The following is a 14,753-nucleotide window of genomic DNA, read 5'->3' on the forward strand; positions in this document are numbered from 1 at the left end:
ATGGAGGTTGGAAGACTTAGCAAGTCTGCTCTTTCCAGCTTCTTCTGCCTGCTTTATTCTAGTCATGCTGGCAGCGGATTAGATGTTGCCCACTCAGATTGAGAACGGGTCTGCCTCTCCCAGACCGCTGACTCAAATGTTAAAATCCTTTGGCAACATCCTCACAGACACACGCAGGAACAATACTTTGCATCCTTCAATCCGATCAAGTTGATACTCAATATTAACCATCACAAGTCCACCCCTTGTCAGATTCCTCATGGAAGCCCTGTTGTGGAAAGAGCTCCTGTGGTCTCCTCCCCTTGCTATTTCTATGCTCCACAGTGGATCATATCAGGATGGGATGTTGTGAGCCTAAGTGAGTTAATGTGAGCAGAGGGTTTTGTGTAGTCAATATGGACAGCGCATAGATTTCCTTAGCCCTGGAACTCAGCATATTCCATCCTAGGATGTCCATGAGATTTATGGGACAGGATAGGGCCTGATTTGTTCCTGGCTGTATCGACAGTGCTTAGTACAGAACAAACTTCAGAGATGTAGGTAGATTTTGTGGAATGAATAGTGAATAAATGAATGGATATATCCTCAAAATTCATATGCAAATATTTCGTAAAATGAATGTAATTCTAGAAGAATTCAGGGAAACTCATTGTATATTGATCAACTATGGCAGAGAAACCCAGCTTTCCCTGTCAGAATCAGGTAGGTGACTTCCAAAAGGAAAGTTAACCTTTCTGTCTTGCTAATGTCTACCATGACCTTTGACAGCATTAGTTCCTAAAAGCTTCACACCTGTGGAAACCAGTGCTTCAGTGGTTTAGCCTCAAACATCTTTTTCTAGCCTTCAGGGAAAATGTTGACTAATCTTGTTTGCCCCTAAAGGATAGCAAGTATTATTTGTGAATAAGCAACTAATGAACTGTGTGACCTGGGCCCAATCCCTTGCCTTCTTTGGTATCAGTTTTTCAGGCTGCTGGCCTAGACGCCTCCTGATAGGTCTCTTGCAGAGATAGTTCATGAGTGGATGGTAAGCATGGGCCTGGTTATTTTTCTAGGAAATCAGTGACCCGGAGATCTTGGATCTGGTCCATAGTGCCCTTGGAAGGATGACTGTGGTCCGGCAAATCTTTCCGTCTGCAAAGGACAATCAGAAATGCATGAGGAACAACCACCGCATCTCCTCCCTGCTCTGCGACCCCCAGGAAGGCTACCTCCAGATGCTGCAGGTCAGTGCTCAGCCTCTTCTCCCCAGTGCCCTCCACCAAGAGTCTCACCCACACCTTTGGCCAAGGGAGACATGTGGGGGCCTCCTGTTGCCACCAACTTCAATTACTAGCTCTGTCATTTGTTGAAATTGAAACCAGTCGACTGGGCAGTGTCTCTGAGTAGTACTAGCAGGCAATTATGCCTGTTGTCAGCAGACAGAGCTTATTGGCTCACTGGGTGTCTCTGGTATTTAAAAGTCCATGCATAGAGGGTAAAAAGATTCCTGTCTCTTATGTCTCTGTGATGACTGCTTTGTGGGAATGTGTTCGTCTGGCAGGGCTGGGGATGGAGTCTTCTTTGGGAAGTGATCATTTTGAACCTGTTTTAAGCTCTTCTTAATACAGACGTGACCCTTGCAAAGCAAATTGGGACTCTCCCAACACATAGGTTGAGTGCTGAGGCTTGGGTCACCCAGGACACTGCTGGATACCCAGCTGAGCGGGGAGGGGCAGGACAGCAGGACCATGACATGGAACCCCACGCACATGGTTCCTTCCAAGGCCAAAGGTACCAAGTGTTTCTGGTCATTCCTTCAACCCTAAGTATGTGCAATTGGCACTAGCTTGTCTTGGGCCTTGGAATATGATGGAGAGCTATGTGCCTGGTGTAAGAGGTGGTTTCTCTCTGGGTGTTTGGGAGCAACAGAGAAGCAGTGTGGAGAGTGCCCACTGGCAGCCTCAAATCCACTTCTAGGTTAGGAATGTGGTGCCTCAGAAAACTTTCACTGATGCTTAGTGAGAGCCACAGGACAGAAGGAAATTTCTTCCAGTTGGGTTTGTGGAAATTGGCCAGAAGTTTGTACATGTGATATGCTTTCCACTCAGCATTTGAAACTAGTTCTACCATCTTTACCCAGCCAGGCATGAGGGGTAGAAATCAGGGTTTCTGAACAGAGATGGCTGTACCTGCCACCTGAGTATCAGCCCCACCCCATAATATTTTGTTCTCACTGTATCAGGGGCCACACATTTTGTAGAAGGTAATTATTGGAATCTTGAGTGGGGTGTGGACGTGTGTCAAATTTGCCAAAGGAATGAATCTACTCTGTAATCTTATATGTAGGGAGAAAAAGGAAACATGCCTCAATGATGGTAGGCATGATAAATGTGTTCTTGGTTGAGGTGGAAACACAGCACACATTGATTTTAGCTGGAATAATCCCCATTCCACCAGTGTCTTCTGCTCCAGGTAGCCCACCAGAGTGTCTGGGGTCTTTCTAAGGTGGTAGAGGGGTGGCGAAGAGAGTGGACCCAAGGCCCCTGCAGCACTCATGGACTCAAGAGCCTGGGCACCCGAGTCAGAGTGAAAGGCCCTGGTGCAAGAGTTTACGTTGAGGTGCTGCTGGTTTATTCTGCCTTCCTCTATGTGGAGTCTGGAAGAAATGGTGAAGGCCAAGTAAGTTCCTTTCACTGTACCTCTGTAGTCATCACTCCCAGCCTCCATGTGGATGGAAATGGCCTTAGACAATGGGGCTCAGGGAGCATGTGCCCATTCCCACCCAGTGCACCGGGAGAGGGGAATCCCTTTGCTCTCTGTGGGGCCAGAGCCTGTGAAGGTCTCACTCTCTGCAGGTCTTTCTAGCTTCTCTCTCCCTTGAAGGGCTTCCTCCCTCCAAATACATGGCACCCTTGCCTCATATGCCATAAGTCATTCTCTGGGTCTTAGTTAAACTGCACTCAGTCTCCTTGAGGAACAAAGATGGGGCCACTTTCCATGGCACAGAAGTGTCTGCAAAGGTTGGAGCAGGGGAAAGAGGAAAGTGCTTCTTGTTGGGGCCTGTGATGCCTCCTTTTGCTGTGGGTGAAAGGCGCAGGTGGGCCCTTTGGTTGCACATCAGACACATTGGATACAAAAAGTCTTTTCACTGGAGTAGAGAGAAAGAGAGACCGAGGGGTTCAAAAGGGAATCTATCTGAGGGCCTACTTAAATGACACGTGCCCATGGTGAGGAGAAACAAAGGCGCAGCTCCCAGATATGTGGCCGAACATCATCAAATGAGGTAAATGCAGTGTCAGACCCAGGAATCCTGGGACACTGCACCTCCCTCTGTTCCTGCTGAGACCCAGGCACTGCATAAAGAGCAAAGCTTAAGTGCAACACTATAGGAATCTTGTAATAGCAGCAACAGCAAAAGAGGAATCAAATCACCTGGGTTCAAATCCTGGTAACTCTAGTCACTAGCCAATTATTTCATTATTATTATTTGTTTATCATTCTGTGCCTCAGGTCCCTCCTCTCTAAATTGAGGTTTGGAGTATTACCCCCCAGAGCCATAATAAAAATTAAATGGGAGAACATACGGAAAGCATTCAGTTCAGAGCTGAGCTATTAGCAGTACAGGTTGAGTATCTCTAATCTGCAAATCCAAAATCTGAAATACTCTGAAATCTGAAATTTTTGAGTGCCAAAATGACACTAAAAAAACGCTCATTGGGGCATTTCAGATTTTGCATTTTTGGATTAGGGATGCTCAACTGGAATTGGAATATAATGCAAATATTTCAAAATCTGAAAAAAAATCCCAAATAAAAACACTTCTGGGCCTAAGCATTTAAGATACTGGATACTTAACCTATTATCATCATTACTGAGGGTGTGGACAAGTACATTTAGGGTTTCCATGGAAAGGGTGAACATAGCCTCCTTTTTTTTTTTGGTGTGATTTAGTCTACCTGTCTCCAAAGCGCACTTTTTCCATCAGAGAAATGCAAATCAAAACCACAATGAGATACCATCTCACACCAGTTCGAATGGTGATCATTAAAAAGTCAGGAAACAACAGGTGCTGGAGAGGATGTGGAGAAATAGGAACACTTTTACACTGTTGGTGGGATTGTAAACTAGTTCAACCATTATGGAAAACAGTATGGCGATTCCTCAAGGATCTAGAACTAGATGTACCATATGACCCAGCCATCCCATTACTGGGTATATACCCAAAGGTTTATAAATCATGCTGCTCTAAAGACACATGCACACGTATGTTTATTGCGGCACTATTCACAATAGCAAAGACTTGGAATCAACCCAAATGTCCATCAGTGACAGATTGGATTAAGAAAACGTGGCACATATACACCATGGAATACTATGCAACCATCAAAAAGGATGAGTTTGTGTCCTTTGTAGGGACATGGATGCAGCTGGAAACCATCATTCTTAGCAAACTGTCACAAGAACAGAAAACCAAACACCGCATGCTCTCACTCATAGGTGGGAACTGAACAATGAGATCACTTGGACTCGGGAAAGGGAACATCACACACCGGGGCCTATCATGGGGAGGGGGAGGGGGGAGGGATTGCATTGGGAGTTATACCTGATGTAAATGACGAGTTGATGGGTGCTGACGAGTTGATGGGTGCAGCACAGCAACATGGCACAAGTATACATATGTAACAAACCTGCGTGTTATGCACATGTACCCTAGAACTTAAAGTATAATAATAATAAAAAATAAATAAAAAAAAGAAACTAAAAAAAAAAAAATAGGACCCACTTCTTCAGCAAAAAAAAAAAAAAAAAAAAAAAAAGGCATCACTGCAGGTGGGAGGGCAGCTTCTATCTTTCCAGCCCCTTATCACAGGTTTTGTGTACCACTTATTGTCCACATCTCTCCCATGGGTACTGAATCATAGCTTCCTTGCTTGGGAGTTGACAAGCTATGTCTTTTAGACTCATGTAGCTCTTTATACAAGACCACAAGACCCTGCTCATTGAAGACCCTCAATAAGGAATTAAAGGATGAATCTATTAAGAATGCAGGTCTCAATACAAGTTAAACTGACTCTAGATGCCTCTTTATATATATATATGTACATATATATATGTAAAACACTTTATTAAAGGAATCTCGGTCTCCATTTGTTGCATCTGCTTCCTCTGCTTCCTTGCGAGGCGGTATCATGAGAGGAAAATGTGGATTTATTTACTCATCCTGCCCAATAACTACTTGGGTATCTTGTAGATTCATCTCATTTACAAGCCATTCCCTTCCAGTTTCCTCCATAGCTATTACTACTTCTTTCTTTCTTAATGACAGTGTGGAAGGCAAACTAATTTCTACTAGCCTCTAGCTGTGAGATTTATCGAGAAGACTAACATGTTTAGAACAACTAACTCAAGGAAAAAAAAAACATTTATGTCATGGATTATTAACTTTGTCTTGACGAAATTAGTGAAGATCCTTTTGGAAATGGAGCTCTCCAGTCCATCTTTAGTCCCCCCTGCCAAATGGCTACTCTTGGGAAGATCATTCTGGTTTAGAAGTTTCTGGGAGGACCAAGAAGAACAGGGAATTTTTGCAATAGCATCCATCCCTTGGCTTCTCTATTGAGCTGGCCTCAGAAACTCTGTCATCCTCTATGAGGCCTGTGGTCAGGGCTTTCTGTGCTCTAAAGCCAACCAAGGACTATTATAGCAAATCAATTTGGTTCCTATTTAGCAGAACAAAAGGCCCTTGGAAGAAAAATACCTAAATATGTGACCCCTAGTGCTCCAAAAGCATTGCCTTTGCCAGCATGCAGCACTGTTGTTTATTTTTCCAACAAAGCACTGTCTTATTTGTGTGTTTCTCATTCTTGTTTCCTTGATAAGTTAGTTTAGGACTTGTCTGACTCAGCTAGTAATAAAAGTGATAACCAGTCCCTCAGAACCCTGAGACTTTGCTAAGATTTCACGGGCATCTTTGCTTAGAGGAGAATCTGTAACGTACTCTGTCTCTGGAACTGTACTGCCCTGTGACATCAGGGCTGCAATTGAAGTAAGAGGCATATTATCACATAGTCATCCCCCCATTTATATTCAAATGTGTTTCTAAGGGGTGACAGGCAAATGATATAAACTGTGTTGTGTGGTCACTGTGGAGCCGGATCCCTGAATTAAGCTTTGGGGGCTAATGTGGTATTACCATAAAATGGTCCCTCAGGTTGAAATTTCTCTTCTTCTTGTATTTAAAAATTGTCGAATGGCTTGATGGAATCGTTCTTCCTCTGTGCTGCGCACAATCTATTAGAGGATTTCAACCCCTCTCCCTCTGACATCCCTTTTTTTTAGGCCTTTCTGTACTCTTCCATGGCTAAAAGGTTTTTGTCAACCTGTTGGTAGAAGCCTGTCCTCTGGAGCTTCACCGAGCCTCCACATACCAGCTACCTTGGATTTCATGTCACTTTCAATGGTTTACTTAGCCCTAAAGACCCATATGGGAGCATTTAACACAGAGAGTGGGGAAGGCTTTGTCGGAGACAATTGCACAGGTGTTCTCTTTGGGTGCAACCGGCTGCTGTTCTGGCTGCAGGTGGCCGTGCGTGCATTTGAAGCCCAGAAAACCTTGGGTGTGAACAGATAGCCCTCTTCACTCTTCACACCATCCCCTCAGATTCAGCAGTGAGCAGAGCTCCCTGCATCCCCCGTGCCCTCTGTTACCGTCTGCTTCCTCCTGAGGCTTGGCTGTGGTGCCCTATCCCAGGACAGCTGGACTGGCAGCAGTTTGGCAGAGAGACTTCACCTGGCATGGATTTCTCAAGCTGTGACATCTGTGTGTCAACTTGTCCTCCCCGCTGGACCCTCTGTTAGCTGCTTGTCTAACTTTGCTGGCCAACCACAACCTGTCTGAGGATTTGGTCAGAGGTCAGTTCCTGCTGTTTGCCTCTGTGATGTCTCCCTGAACAGTCCACTTTGCTTGATTAATGACAGAGGGAAGAGAAAACTAGGCTCTTTAAAAGCCTGGAGGAAATGCAGCCTTTCTTAATGAAAACATTTCCCACACTTCCAGCTTTGGTGTTGGGAGGATAACGGTCTGGTTCTGACCCTGGCCTGCGATTCATCTTCCTTCGCCTCCAAGGATGATTTTTACCTTGATAATGCAGATGCACAACAATTCCCTGGGCCCCAGAGCATAACAAATACTAGGCTGGAATACCCCCAGATTTACTACAGAGAAGGTATGTGCTGCTGCCAGGAAGGCAGACAGTCTGGCCATCCCGCAGACACACCCTCCTGTCTTCCAGGGGCCTCTCCCTTCCCCACTGATGGGGGCAAAGGTCTTAGCTGGATCATCCTGGGAGCCTGCAGCACTCCTGAGGACCTCAACAGACTTCATGGGGGACTTACATGCTCATTATCTTTGGTCCTGATCCTGCTTCCAGGGATTCAATAACAGACCGGAACACCTGGGCTTCCAATGTGCATGCCTCCACTCTGCCCAGTGCTTGCCCAGGTGGAAAGTCAGTGCCTTCCTGGTTTCAACAAGACAACAAATTCCCTTCTGCACAAGGTATCCACTGTGGTCTGATGTTTGTATCCCTCCAAAATTTCTATTTCGAAACCTCATCCCCCAGGTGACAGTATTAGGAGGTGGGATCTTTGGGAGGTGATGAGGGTGGAGCCCTCATAAATGGGATTCGTGCCCTTATAAGGGGCTGCAGAGACCAGAGTTCTCCTCTTCCACTCTGCCAGGACAAGATGAGAAGGCATCACCTATGAGCCAAAAAGCACGTCCTCACTAGACACAGAATCTGTAGGCACCTTGATCTTGTACTTGTCAGGCTTCAGAACGGTAAGAAGTTAAGTTTCTGTTGCTTATAAGCCACCCAGTCTGTGGTTTTTTGTTGCAGTGGCCTGAGTGGACGAAGGCAGCCTTCACACCTCCTCGGGAGCCTCAGAGCCAGTGTTACACATGGTGGGATGTTGGGTGGGGCATTTGCATTGTAACTGCTCAAGCAGGATTCAGCCTTCGAAGCCCCTCCCCTCTGCGGAATGTGCAGTGTTTCTGAGCACTGCTCCCCTGCCCCCAGTGCTCCATCCATTTCCTCCCTCTGGATCTTGATTCCTTATTTTCTCATGAAGATCAATTTAACAGTCTTACTGGTGGCCTTTGCTCCTGCTGACACAAGGTATTTTCCTAAATAAAGTATAGTTACTGATGTAATAGAAATTCTGGTAATAAATTTTTTAAAAATCTATTTTTCCATCCCTGGTCCTCAGTCAACTTCTTGTGACTCATCTCTAATTATCCAGCAGCCAAGAGTATCCACCTGGGTCTCTCAAGAGCTGCAAGCCCCCAACAAGAGCTCACGGCTGAGTTCTCTCCTGCTTCCCAGAGACGCCTCCTACCTTTCCCGTTACCTTTCTGAGGACCCATCTCCTGCTTGGGTAACTGATGTTGGAAATTTACACCTTGCCAGGATCCTGCCATCTCAGGGAAATGCATAGCCTGAGATTCTGGTGGGAGATGGCCAGTTCCACATTTATTCACACAGAGCTCCCATCTCTTTCCCCAGCAGCCTCTATCCACCACCACTTGTCTTCTAAGAAGAGGCATCTTCTTTGCAAATGCCTTGACATCTCTTTAACTTCGTGTTTCTTTTTTTTTTTTTTGAGACGGAGTCTTGCTCCGTCGCCCAGGCTGGAGTGCAGTGGCGCGTTCTGGGCTCACTGCAAGCTCCGCCTCCTGGGTTCACGCCATTCTCCTGCCTCAGCCTCCCGAGTAGCTGGGACTACAGGCGCCCGCCACCGCGCCCGGCTAGTTTTTTGTATTATTTTTAGTAGAGACGGGGTTTCACTGTGTTAGCCAGGATGGTCTCGATCTCCTGACCTCGTGATCCGCCCATCTCGGCCTCCCAAAGTGCTGGGATTACAGGCTTGAGCCACCGCGCCCGGCCAACTTCGTGTTTCTAAGAACATGTTTAGAACTCTTATTCAACTTTCAGTAATTCCATAAATACCCATTTATGCATTGTTACGCATTTCTTCTTATGTTAGCCCTTTCACAAATGTTTCCTCCTAATTCTCATAAACCCCTCAAAATTGGGAATTTTAATTTCCACGTTGTAGCATGTTCTGATTAGGGAAACTGGCATGTGCACAGGCCCAGAGGCCTGAGAGAGCAGGGGAAGAGTTCATTGTGCCTGGGGCAAGGGGTGAGAGGCAAGAAGTTGCGAAGTAACTTGGAGGGGACAACAGTGACTGGGACTCTGCCCTTGGTGATGTGATGTGGAAGATGTGTATCTGAGAAAGGCAACTCTATGCAGTGTGGAAAGGGAGGATCTGAGACTGGAGACAGGTTAACCAGTGGTTACCATCTCCTTAGGGAAAAATAAGGGCACCTGAACTTCACCCCTAAAATGGGAGGTGACCATTGAGTGAGGACATCTGGAGGCTTCCCCAGGACTGAAACCCCTGAGCTGGGCAGAGGGTGGAGTGCAGAGCACCTGCCTTCCATGGATGCTGGACTGCAGCTGGCCTTTGTTCCAGCCATACCCTGCCTGCCTTCCCCATCTCCCCTGCACACCTTGCTGATCTCATTGCAGAATCCACTGTGCCAAAGGCTCCCGTGGCTGAGCCAGCCTTGCTGTGTGAATGTCTGGCTTTTGACTGCAGTGGGCCACACTGTCTCCCTCTCAGGAACCAGAGTCAGGGTATTATAGAGCTTTCCCCTCCACCCCCTGCCATGCAACACACACTCTCTGAGCCTTCCTGTGTTGGTACCTTTTATGAAACATCCTAGGGGTAGAGAAATGGCCTTTCCCTTAAAGGGCCGCCCTGCAACACCTCAGATCATGCAGCCCTGAAAGGTGCGGCTCAGACCCTGGGGGCTGTGGCAGCTGTGTCTGTGCTGCTGGGACTTGGAGGAGGCCAGGGACATGTACACAGGTGCTCAGGTGAGCAGATTTCAGGTGGGACTGGGAATTAATATTCAATGCTGATTCTTGCTTGATCTCTGACCCTCAAGTCTATAGGAGTCAGACATGTTCCCTTCGTGACTTTGGAAGGCTTTAGGGACCAAGGGACTTTGTGGGAGAGGATGAGTGGTGTTGGAGGATACAAATTCATTTTCTCAGTAGTTCTCATGTTCTGCATCTAGACTCGTGCTGACCCCAGCTTCTGGGGACATCCCTGGAGGAGCTCTCAGCTCATACATATTGAAATCAGGAAGCTGCTTAGATATTTTATTTGCCTCTTCTATTCCTTTCTGTCTCTGCTCCCTCTGAAAATGAAGATGCATGCAAAGATCTTAGAATAGTACTTGGCACACAGAGGTACTACCATCTGCATTCCACAGGTGGATAAATCAGGGCTGCCACATTGCACCTCTCCAGAGGCCCAGATCACACTGTATTTTATTATTATAAAGGTAAGTCTCAGAGTGTTCAACAGCTTGTTCAACATCACTCAGCAAATGGATGCTAATGGAGATCTACTTCACTTGTTCAATCAACATTTATTGAGTGCTTGCTGTATCCAGGCACTACTGTAGAGACCTGGGGTCCAGCTGTGAGTAAAGCTGGTCCAGGTTGGGATGAATCCAAAGCTGTTGTGGATCCTATTAGACCACTTGCCTAAGCTGCAACCCTGGTGTGAGAGTCATACTATATGGTAATTAGTGAAAGAGGAACTTACTGTAAATCTCTGGGGTGGCTAAATGAAACCATCCAGTCCCTCTTCCAGCTCTCTCCTCACTTATAATAGAGCCCACGGGCTCCCAGGAAGGCCTCAGCCCTTTTCCTGGCTTCTGTCTGGCCTTGACTTCACTCCCTCTAGCATCTCTGACCTGGTTCTAGGTATTTTGCTTTGCTACCAGGTCTCTCCTTTGCCATGCCCGTGGCCTTGGCACTTTGACCTGTCTTTTGCTTCTCAAATTTACTCTTACCTGGAATGCTTTTTTGGTTCCTGGAACTTTATGCTGCAGTGTTCCTAGGTCACCCAGAGCCCTGGGCTCCTGCTTGCATGGGGATGAGGGTTTAAATAGTGACAGCATCTGCTTGCTTGCCTTACCTTTGCTGATGGACTCTGTGCTGTGCCTAACCTAAAATATGAGGGAGTGAGGCAAGGACTTCTTCAAGCCAGGCCTCATTCTCTGCACCTGTGGTCTGTGGCTCCAGCCTGGGCTGTTGGCCCCTGGTGGTCAATGACGAGTGAGCATCCATGCATCTGGAAGCCTCTCTCCTTCCAGACTTCCTTCTCAGGGGCTTGACATGACCGACCCTGCCACTGGTATCCAGCTATCTTCCCTAAGGAAAGGCTTCTCTTATGTTTATCAGGCTCTGGAGAGGGCCCCAAGTTTAAACTGCCTTTCTACCATATACTTGTGATTTTTTAAATCCAAAAATCCCTTCTCAGAATCGGTTGTGAGGTTAGGGCCTTTCCTACCCTCTGCATTGCCACCAGTGAACTGTCAGCTAAAGTCAGTTTGCACAAAGTAGGTCGCCTCTGTGAGGATGCTGAGGTTGGAGTGCAGATGGGGGAGTCACAGATTATTACTGCAGTGTTAGATTATGCCCATGGCAGGGAGAGACAACATCTTACCAAAGAACAGTTCGGAGTAAGTGGAGTAAATGGAAACAGCTTCTTGGGAAGATCAAGAAAGTGTTTTGAGGAGGTTTTAGACAAGAACAAATTGCTGTTTGAAAAAAGGAGGCTCTCTCCAAAGTCAAAGTTGGAGGGATAAAATCTCTTTTATCTGCGATTCATTTTCTATAATTTCTCTTTTTTGTAAAGCATGGTTAGTATATGCCTTCTGAGAAGATCCATCCATCCATCCATCCATCCATCCATCCATCCATCCATCCATCGATCCATCCGTCTGTCCGTCCGTCCATCCGTCCATCCATCACTCCATCCATCCATCCATCCATCCATCCATCCCTTCATCCATCCATCTATCCATCTACTCATACATCTACACACTCATCTACCCTTCTGTTTGTGCATACATGTGTCTACCATGTGTTCAGCCATTAAACATACATTAAGTACCAGCTATGTGCTTTGATTGGTGCTGAGTTCTAGAGAGAGTACTTAAAGAGCTTGAAGTTTGCTGAGGTAAACACATTTATGAGCTGACAACATATGTAATGGAAGAGGGTACATCCAGGGTGATATGTGGGCAGTGGGAAGGCCTGCCTATCTGTGCCTGGAAAAGTGCATTGCTCAAGCCTGTTCCTGTGAACTGGTATGTATTTGCCCTTCCAAGTAGACATACTTGTGGAAGGACTGAGGGCTTCCTTTGGCCTTTCTGAGTCATGTCCTGCTTTTTCCTCTTTTTTTCAAGACCTCTCTGCATTCATACATTTGTTGAATACCTTGATTCATTGTGAATAGAAGTGCTGAAGTGAAAAGGAGATTCCACTGGGTTCTGATCAGAGCCACAGATGAGCTGGTGCTGTAGACTCTGCCCTGATGTGTAAGTGTGTGGATGGATAGGGGTAGGGGTCAAAGAGACCTGGCTGGTTAAATAGCAGCAGCTATGAGTGGGTGACTTGTAGACCCATGAATGTCTTGAGAAGAGAAATCTTCACATCATTAAGGATTCTCAGTTTCAAGTTATTCTTTTGGATAAAGAAAAAAAAAAACCCAAAAACAACAAAGCAATTCTAAGTGGCTTATATTCCTTATAACAACATCTCCATCATGGGTTTGTTTTCCAGAGGGGAGGAAGACTTAAAACACATGCAGTGGTGGGGGCTCCTGAGGGCTGGGGAGTTGCCAGCAACAAAGAGTGAATTAGTCCTGCTCATTGAGGAAATGCTCCTCTAGACCTCAAGTGGCTGAGGGCACAGTTCTGTCATGGTGTTCTGTGTGCGGTGGGGGGTGAGCTCCCGGTGGGTGGTGGTACTTAGTTTTCCTCCTGCTGTCAAGTAAGCTCCTGTGAGCTGCAGGCCCCTGAAGAGGGTCAGCCCAGGCACTGACCTTCTGCTCCCCCTCAGTTCAAGGCTCTGGTTTTAGTACACTCTTGACACCTCTGCAACATCTGGCCATCGTCCACGTACCTATCACACCTACAGCATGCAGAGACCCTGGGCATGCAGCCCACAGTGGTCAGAGCTGGGTGACAGGACAGAGCTCTTCAGCAATGGTCTGTGCACAAGGACACCTACAGGGGTGGCAGTCAGCTCTGCCTGGATGTGACATGCTGGGAATGGCCCTTGAGGACTGGACAGGCATAATGGGGCAGATGTTTGTGATGTCTTGCACCTCCTATTGGCTCATCTCAGACTTCAGCTTCAGTTGCTGGAGAGTTCCTGCCACCTAAGTTCTGATCTAAGATTCTGCTTTTGGAGCACCTGGACTAAGAAACATGAGGAAGTAAATTTCGGGCAGAGAACAAGGCACAGAGGTGTTGTAGTACAGGGACATATTGAGGAGGGTGGGAGTGAGGCTGCGGGAGGAGGGGTTCTTTTTGCAGCCCAAGGAGCCTATTTGATCTTCGCAGGAGTCCTGTGAGGCTGACATGATCTCCTATTTTTATCTGGTGATTTTGTTTTTCTAAAATATATTTAGCAGACGACTTGCTGCTTAGGCGTTCAGAGAATGGTCCCCTTGACCCACTTTGGCTGAGGGTTGTTTGTGCAACAGTTATCAGTGGGGGGCCACAAATCTGACTGAGGGTGGACGTTACCTCGCCCTCACCCCCTTCCCTTCTCCTACTCCTCTCCTTTGTGCTCCAGTGTGCCCGTGGAGGGCTGGGGTGGTGTGAAGGTAACATCTGAGAACAATGCTGTGCTTCTCTCCCATTGGGCTCCCGCTGGGCCCCTGGGAGGGCGGGTTCTGTCTTCCAGCTCCTCCACATCCAGATCGGGGTCTGTAGCCACACTCAGGAGGCTGAGCCTGGCCTGCCCACCCTGGACCCCACACATGGGTTGGGCCCCGATGCTGTAGTGTCATTCTTCACACTGCTACCCTAGATTCTCACTCATGGCCTTGTTCTCCAGAGCTCTGAGACAGGCAAGTGTCTCCTCTACCACTGAGCTCACATCAGACAACTAAGCAGAAGGGTGGTCCTCAGATGGGCACAGTTGCAAATCCCAAATGTGTTCCCTGGGTGGCAGTGGCTCCACTGCACAGCAGGCACCATCTCTTGTTACCACTCTCATCTCTTGTTACCACCGTCCTCGCTGTTACCTCGTCACTCAGGCCACCATTTACCCTAGGCCCATCCAGTGACCAGAGAGGTCTTTCTGAGGCCCAGGTCTGATCTCCAGCTTCCTGTATACAGACCCAACAATGGCGTCCTTCCCCCTACAGTCACCTGTGTTGCTATTCCTCCTTAGCAAGTCCCTAAGTCTTTGCAGGGCTCAATCCCTGCTTCTCTCTTGATCCTGCTCCCTCTGTATTGTATCCATTGACACAGTCGTCTTGAGCTGCTTTCAATTCCTTTAACCCAAGGATCTGCCAATGGTGGCCCATAGGGCAAATCCAGTATATTGCCTGTTTTGGAAAATAATGTTTTATTGCACAGGGCTGCACCCATATGTTTATATATTGTCTATGGCTGCTTTCAGGTTATAACGGCAGGGTTGAGCAATTGCAAAAGAGACCACTAAGCCTAAAATCTTTATGAGCTGGTCCTTTACAAGAAACTCTGGTGGACTGCGCTGTACCTGGCCCTGTCTCTTGACACCTTTATGCCCTTGCACATGCTATGCCCTCCCTTTATCCCACTAATCCTTCAACCCTGAGCTTTCTGCTTATCCTTCCCTCTAACCTCC

The 14,753-nt window shown here is 47.1% G+C and overlaps 1 protein-coding gene across 3 annotated transcripts in view; it reads left to right on the plus strand.

Annotated features, from left to right (window-relative positions):
- The window catches only part of GRID1 (glutamate ionotropic receptor delta type subunit 1), a 791,529-nt gene that overhangs the window by 503,561 nt on the left and 273,215 nt on the right, over positions 1 to 14,753 (plus strand). For all 3 annotated transcript variants that reach the window (XM_050803825.1, XM_050803827.1, XM_050803826.1), the window contains one exon: positions 1,056 to 1,226. In XM_050803825.1, the coding sequence (XP_050659782.1) occupies positions 1,056 to 1,226 (171 nt within the window). The remainder of the gene's footprint in view (positions 1 to 1,055; positions 1,227 to 14,753) is intronic.

This window comes from Macaca thibetana, chromosome 9 (assembly GCF_024542745.1).
Source record: "Macaca thibetana thibetana isolate TM-01 chromosome 9, ASM2454274v1, whole genome shotgun sequence".
NCBI classification, from domain to species: domain Eukaryota; kingdom Metazoa; phylum Chordata; class Mammalia; order Primates; family Cercopithecidae; genus Macaca; species Macaca thibetana.